General features: G+C 44.1%; 1 protein-coding gene across 1 annotated transcript in view; it reads right to left on the bottom strand.

The window, feature by feature from the left end:
* Positions 1-7,362, bottom strand: part of AIFM1 (apoptosis inducing factor mitochondria associated 1) — a 28,941-nt gene that overhangs the window by 8,115 nt on the left and 13,464 nt on the right. The window contains 5 exon segments of the mRNA XM_007450469.1: positions 732-808; positions 1,469-1,553; positions 5,661-5,751; positions 7,036-7,166; positions 7,291-7,362. The exon segment at positions 7,291-7,362 is cut by the window's right edge and continues 12 nt beyond it. Coding sequence (XP_007450531.1) covers positions 732-808; positions 1,469-1,553; positions 5,661-5,751; positions 7,036-7,166; positions 7,291-7,362 — 456 coding nt within the window.

Below are 7,362 nucleotides of genomic sequence, written 5' to 3'. Positions count from 1 at the left end.
TCTTTCTAATAACAGTGGTTCTCAACTGGGGGCAGATATACTCCCCCTCCCCCAGGGGACATCTGGCAATGTCTGGAGACATTTTTGGCTGTCACAACTTGAGTGGGGAGATACTAGTTGAAGCTAGTAGGTAGAGTCCAGGGACGCTGCTGAACACCCTACAATGCACAGGACAGCCCCTCACAACAAATGGTTATACGGCCCCAAATGCCAATAGTGCCAAGGTTGACAACCTTGTTGTATCAAGAACTTAAAGGACAGTACAAACCTCTTCCAACACCCATAGCGGTGGCTGCAATTTTTCAGCAGTTTTCATAAGTAAAGCATGGTGTTAAGAAGCAATCCCCTGCTTCCTTTTTCACTTAGGCACTCTTAACTTTTCTCCCTAAAGTCTCCACAATAGCATTTGCAGTGAAATATGCCAAGAGGCTATAAGGAGTTCCAATGACTCAAATGCATCAGGAAAAAACAACTATGGAAGGGCAATCGAAGGAACTATAGCAAGCAATAAAAAACACTAAATCTGTCTTTCTCCTAGGAGCTCAAAACCCTTGAGTGAGGTATCTGAGGTGCAGAGAGAGGAAGTGACCGCTCGAGGCCAGATAACAAGCCTGTAGAAGAGCCACAGTTAGAGCTTCAATCTCCCAGTGCCCGGGTGGGTACTTGGAGGCCACAAGATTCTGCTACCTCTTCAAAACTGCCACAACGAAAGCACTAAAGCTGACAATTACCTTTCTGAAAAGTGTTGTTCTACTCTTCACCTCTGCTCCAGCCCTATCAATGGCAGACAGACTTCTTGGAGTGCCTCCTGGAAATAAGAGGAGAAAAATCCTTTAGCCCAACGAGCAGGAGCTAGCCCAAACAATCACCCCACAAAGGTGGTGCTGTGGTGTGTGCTGCTGGTGTCACAGTGGCATCAACAGGATACAAGGCTCTGTTTTCCCTCCACTCGCCCCACAGTGGGCTTTAATCAATTTCCTTTGAAAAGCAGATTTGAGAGTATCTCTTCAAAGGGCCCACCACTCCCATAGATGGCCAGAAGCCCTCACTTTTTGCTCCCGTTCTCTTCTAGCTTTTCATGAGGATTCACCAGAAAGCATGGCTATGTTTGTTTAAGCAACTGCATCCTTCTCCTCTCTCGATTTCTGATTGGAACTGGCAATGAAGCCATGAGGTTATATCACTTTCAGGACACAGGGCAGAGGGCAGAAGGCAAAGGCTAAGCAGGGAGAGAAAAAAGAAAGGCAGTCCTCTTCAGTACCCATCCGTCATGCCTTTACCAGAAGAAACAATACGGACAATCCAGACGGGCAACTGATCAGATGCTTGTAGTTAGCCAAGCTTTGCACCAAGAGAAGACACCCACTTCAGAGTCTGGGTTTCGGTTTTCTTAAGATTAAGTAATGCCTTTATACTAAAACTTGAATGAGCTGTATAAGGGAATAAAGCCATCTCCAGAAATACTCACCTGTTGCAATCAAGCACTTTTCATAGGTTATTTGAGAGCCATCATTAAGTTTTGCCACATTGCCTCTCACATCCAGCTGTACTACCTGGTACAGTCAAACACATACACACACAGAAAGATATAAATTGGCTTTAAAATTTTTTACTGAGATATACAACATAAAATTCACCATTTTAAAGTATACAGTTCAGTGGGTTTTAGTATATTCATAAGGTTGTGCAACCATCACCACTATATAATTCTGGAACATTTCCATCACCCCCCAAAGGAACCCTGTACCCATCAGCCCAATGAGAAGAGTTAGTTCTTGACCTAAGGTGATCCTTAAGAAACCATTTCTAGGTAATCACTGGCACTACAGTTTCTGGTACCCAGTTTCTTCAAGTAGTCATAATCTCCTAAGCAGCCAACATTAGAGTTAAGTCCCTACTGTCCCAAAGTTCCTGCCCAATTTGTGGAAATGGAGAACAGGGACAGACTTTTCTGCCTGGCTCTTTGGGACCCTTACTTCTTTAACAACTCTCCTACATCCTCAACAGCTTTGCAGGATGCTTTCTCCAACTTCTAGCTTTCACTAAAACTGAGCCCGTTCCCCCCGCCCCCAGGAAAGCTCATACATAGAGACTGCTCACTCATCCAAACTCCTCCCCATCACAAGGAGACGGTGCTGGCTGCTGGTGGTTCCAAGTTATTCTTGTACTATCATCCTCTCTGAAGGACACCGACATATATCCCTACAAATCAGTGTTATCCAGCCTCCTCCTGGTCACTCCTCATTCACTGAAGTCCTTGGCAGCTGGCTTATACTTCTCCTCTGAGCCACATCTAGAATCCTATCTCTTAAACTTCTACTTCAAACATCTCATTCTTTGGTCACAATTTTCCATCCTTCCAGCTTTCTCTCGGTTCCACCGTCACCTATCCTTGCTTTTGATTTTCTCCATGTACCCAGTGGGCTGTTCCATTCCAACTAATCTGGGCCAATAGTAGATCATCCAAACTGTGCTCTTGCCAGCATCCCTAATTTCCTTGCACCCTGCTCCTTAGGGTGAAAAGCTTGAGCTTTGCAGTCAGAGAGACTGGGGTTCCTGGCTCTGCTCTACTCCTTATGAGCAGTGAGACCATTCATTCAAGACATATTTATTAAGCACCTAGTATGTGTCAGGCACTGTGGTAAGTGCTGGGGACACAATGTTGAGAAAAACAGATACCTTCCTGCCTTCAGAGTGTAGTAGCCAAGACAGACAATTTAACATGTACTACAATCAAGAGTGAAAAATCAAGTGAGAAATGCTCTAAGAAGGACAGTACAGGTAGCGCTAGAAACATACGCCAGGTGCACTCAATCGAGTTTTCCGGGGTGGGGGGGTGGGGGTGGGCAACGACATAAACTGAGATTGGATGGGTGTGCAGCTTCCTTAGCCACCTTTGATTTGTCCTGGGTAAGGTCCCTCTTCAATCCAACCCCTGTACTCAACCCTCAAACTGCTCACTCTCAGATAACCACCTGGTGTCCTAGTTTATTGCAAAAACAAGTAAAGCCATCAGATGTGATCTTCCTCAGCTTCCCGTATGGATTCCCACCTCCCAACGCCCAAATAAAAACTTTACTTCCTTTCTTCCAGCTTCTGGGATGAGGTGGCCTTTCTGTTCTGTTTCTATGCCTGACCCCCATCCCTTTCTTTCTCTCTCAGAACATTCCCCTATTAGTCACCTGCTCATTCCCCCATCTCTCTCCTGACATCCTACCCCTCAGCCCATTGACATGTTTAAGTCTGTCCCATCCTAAATGTCCCACCTTTGATTCTATGTCCTCCTCAAGCTTTTGTCCAATGTCATCTCCGTTTTGTCATTTAAACTTTCTGAAAGAGAAGTTTATCTTCTCTTCTAACTTCACAATGATATCTGAACACCTAGATGTAATGGGTCATTTTATGATTCTTTTTTAGCAGATTCTTTTGCTGCAGTAATACTATGGATCACATCCTGCTTCATGAAACTCCAACCTTGGCCCCTGCCCTGGGTTTTCCTCATCCTATGCTTTTAGTACTTCTTTCCTACTCTCCTTTTGGGACATTTTTTCTTAAGCCCGTTTCCTGAAATTTGGGTTCCTCAGGGTTCCACCTTTGCCTCACTCTGCTTCTGACTACCTCAGTTCTCCACGGGAGGCCTCACCTACTCTCATGGTTTCAAATCCTACTCACATGTGGATGATTCCCAAATCTGTATCTGAGCCCAGAACCCTCCTCTGAACATTATAGTCATGTATCCAACTGCCCTTAGGACATATCCACACAGATATTCCATTTAATACTTAACAGTCCAAAACGAAATTTTATGTCCCCCTTAAACTAGGTCTTCCTCTTGCAATGTCTCTCTCAGCTGGGGGTGTACCACCATCTACCACACAAGCTGGAAATCAGAAAGTCATCTTTGCCTCCCCCTCTCCCTCACGTTCTGCCTCCAATCAGTTGCCACCACGCCCTACCAAGTTTGCCTTTTTGCCGTCAGTCTGTTCCCTGCTCTTCACCACCTTTCTGTTAGGAAGCTATACAATGATGTAATTAAGAGCTTGGGCTCTGGAATCAGAATTCTCCATTCAGAGAGATCTGGGCTCAAATTCTGTCTCCACCACTTATTAACTATGTGATCTTGAGCAAGTTACTTAACCTCTTTTTTATCTCAATTTCTTTCTCTACAAAATGAAAATAATAATAGTACCTACTTCATAAGATTATTGTGAGGGTAAAATGATGTAATACACGTAAAGCACTTAAAAAAACTATGCTTACTTCATCATCACCACCACCACCACCACTACTGCCCTAATTTGGGCTCCCATCATCTCTCACCTGGATTTTTATAATCGTCTTCAAAATGGTTTATCTCTAATCTTGTTCCCCTGAAGACCATCTTCCTCACAGCCAACCGAGTGATTACTTAAAATTCAATCCAACTGTTTTATGTCCTTGTTTAAAACTCAACAGCTCCTCAGTGCCAATGCAATAAAACTCAAGCTCTTTCACACGACAGGGCTCTCAACGATCAGACCCCGCACAACTTCTCAGTTTCATCTCCTGCCACTCCTTAACTTTCTGCTCTATCGGTACCTAGCTGCTTGTGTTCCCCTGCACCAAACATGCTTTTTCATACCCTTGTGCCTTTGCTTATGCTATTCTTTTTTACTTGAATGCTTTTCACTTTTCTCTAATCTGGTGAATGCCTCTTCGTTCCGTAAGATTTCTCATTCTGTAAGACTGCCTTCTCCAGCAAGCCTTTCCTGAAACCATCATTATACTGGGCACACTTCCCAATAATTCCCACAGTATACTGAGTTTCTTTCTTACTTCAAATCTGTGTTATGATTATCTGTTCATGTTTCTGCCTAATACTGCTAGCCCCTGGAGGACAGGGCCTGTGTGCTATTTACCCATAGGTGATACTTAATACGTAAGGTCTTCTTACCAGCTTATCCACAAACCCATATCCACCTTCTCTGCCTAGCATCCCCTTATAGGAGAAGTGGGCCTATCCCTATCAAAGGTCAATGCCTCCACTTGTGCTCTGGATCCCATCTACTCTGGGCTTTGCTCCTTCTGATAACCCTTCCCTCTCTACTGGAACATTGCCATTAGTTTACAAACACACTCTAGACCTCCCTCTTGTTAACAAAAACAAAACATAACACAACAAAACAAAACTCTCCCTGGACCCTAAATGCCCTCCAGTAACTGCCCCCAGTATTCAGGCACTCAGCTTTGTAAAGTCTAACAATATTTTCCATGCTCATGCCATGTCTCAATTATTTTACTATCCTGAATAATATACATTTGTCAATGTCTTGCCATCAATAATCCCAAAGAAATGTTAGTGTGGAAAAACAGGAAGCAGAAGGAAAGGCAGAGGAGCAAATCAGAAAAAGGAACAGCTTGAGTCACGGTCCCCAATGATTTGACTGCCCCAGGAAAGTTTAGCTAGCCTGCTACTCTAGGCTTGAGACTAGTGCTTTCCCCAGGAAGACACACTAATTAGTGTAGACTGGTAATATTAAACCTAAAATGACTTGATCTTTCTTTGATGAACTACAATGGCAGGACAGACATAAATGGTAGTGGGAATACAAGTCACCATGTTTGCTGCCCACATGGGCAGATAGGTGGAGCCTGACAAAGGAAGCAGCCTACTAGCTCACCTTCTTCCCAGTGAGGACGGCCACACCACCATTCTCAATGTTAGGCAGCTCCTGAGCAGAGACATAGAAAGAAGGTGGCTGGAAATATATGCTGTACGGAGAAAAGGGAAAAAATGTTATAAGTACCTGGAACTGCTATCAACTTCCCCCAGAGCTTTAGTAAAATTGCTTCCACCATGGAAAACTTTTAGGAACATTTTCTAAAGTAAGTCTCCAAGGCCACTAAATCTTGATCGCGACTTACTTATACAGAGGTGTTTTACACTAGTGAGTCTCAACTGGGAGCAGTTTTGCCTACCAGGGACATTTGACAATGTCTGGATACATTTTTGGCTATAATAGCTTTGGGGGAGGATGCTTCTGGTATTTAGTGGGTGGAGGCCAGGGATGCTGTTAAACATCCTACGATGCACAGACAAGGCTCCCAAAACAAAGAATTATCCAACCCTAAAGGTGAGTAGTGCTGAGGTTGAGAAACCCTGCTCTGGATTTAGGTTCCTTTCAGAGTTAGAACACGAGGAGTTTCCAAGGAGCTGGTATGCACATCCACCCAAACAAGCTGTCCAGAATGGAACTGGTCAATGGACAACTAGGTCTAGCTCCTGAGATGATTTTGCCTCAAACAGTAGACAGTAACCATGAAATATTAATTAAGGGATGGATAACATAACTGGAAGTATGCATCCTGCCTGAGAATAGGACATGATAATACGAGTGAGGGAGGCAGGTAGATTTATAAAATTTAGTCCAGTGTCAAAGGGATCCACTAATGAGAAAAGAAAATTGATACCCAAAGAACATGGTACTGGACTCAGGAGATCCAAGGAGTCTTTTAAAAAGGAAAGGGCTTCTTGACTTATATTTCCAAGTCTCTCATGCAAACATTTAAATAGAGGTTCTTCCTTACAGTGTTCCCACTATATACCCCTAATTCTGAGTGCCTCCTAGGGCATCCAAGGAAGTGCCACCGAACAGTTTCTTTCTTTTTTTGGCCCCCGAACAGTTTTTTTTTTTTTTTTTTTTTTTTTGCTTTTATGGGACATGCCTAGGCAGGTGTGAAGAAGTAACAACACAGGCTGAGCTGCTCTTCACTAGAGAATTCTAACACGAAGGTCCTGGAAACAGCAGCATTAGTGCTTCAGAGGCCAACATTACATCTTCAGTTGTTGGTAGATCTGGTTAACAGAATCCAGGACTCTTGCCACTACAGCCTGTTGTTGCCTCTAAGCTATACCAAGTGTGTACCACAGTGGACTCCAGTGTACAGCCAAGTCATCTGTCCTACTCACTACATGCGGTTCATGCACAATCCTGACCTACTCTTTGTGCTTAGCTGAAGTTGCTGGTCGGACCCATTTTACATAAGTGAACAGACCTCCTCTCTTTCCCATTCCATTGTTTGAATCGCAGTGTCTTTGTGACATTTGGATCATCTGAAAACCACAGTTCTTTTGAAAGAGGAGGTCTCATGTATGGCAGCTCAGGATCTTCAGATACGATTAGTACCTTTAGACACAAAACAATGATACTTATCAGAGCCAAGTCATTTAAGAGGCAAATAAAGTGTTCACGTTGGCTAAGTGCTTGCAGACCGTGCCCTCCATGCCAAGCAAGACAGTATGTGCCTTACCCTGGCCCCAGGATCCCGAGCCCGGATGGATCTGGCTGCAGCAAAAGCCGCAGTGCCTCCACCGATGAGCAG

Source organism: Lipotes vexillifer, unplaced genomic scaffold (genome assembly GCF_000442215.2).
Source record: "Lipotes vexillifer unplaced genomic scaffold, Lipotes_vexillifer_v1.1 scaffold215, whole genome shotgun sequence".
Classification (NCBI taxonomy): Eukaryota; Metazoa; Chordata; class Mammalia; order Artiodactyla; family Lipotidae; genus Lipotes; species Lipotes vexillifer.
This window is presented reverse-complemented; position numbering and strand designations above follow the sequence as displayed.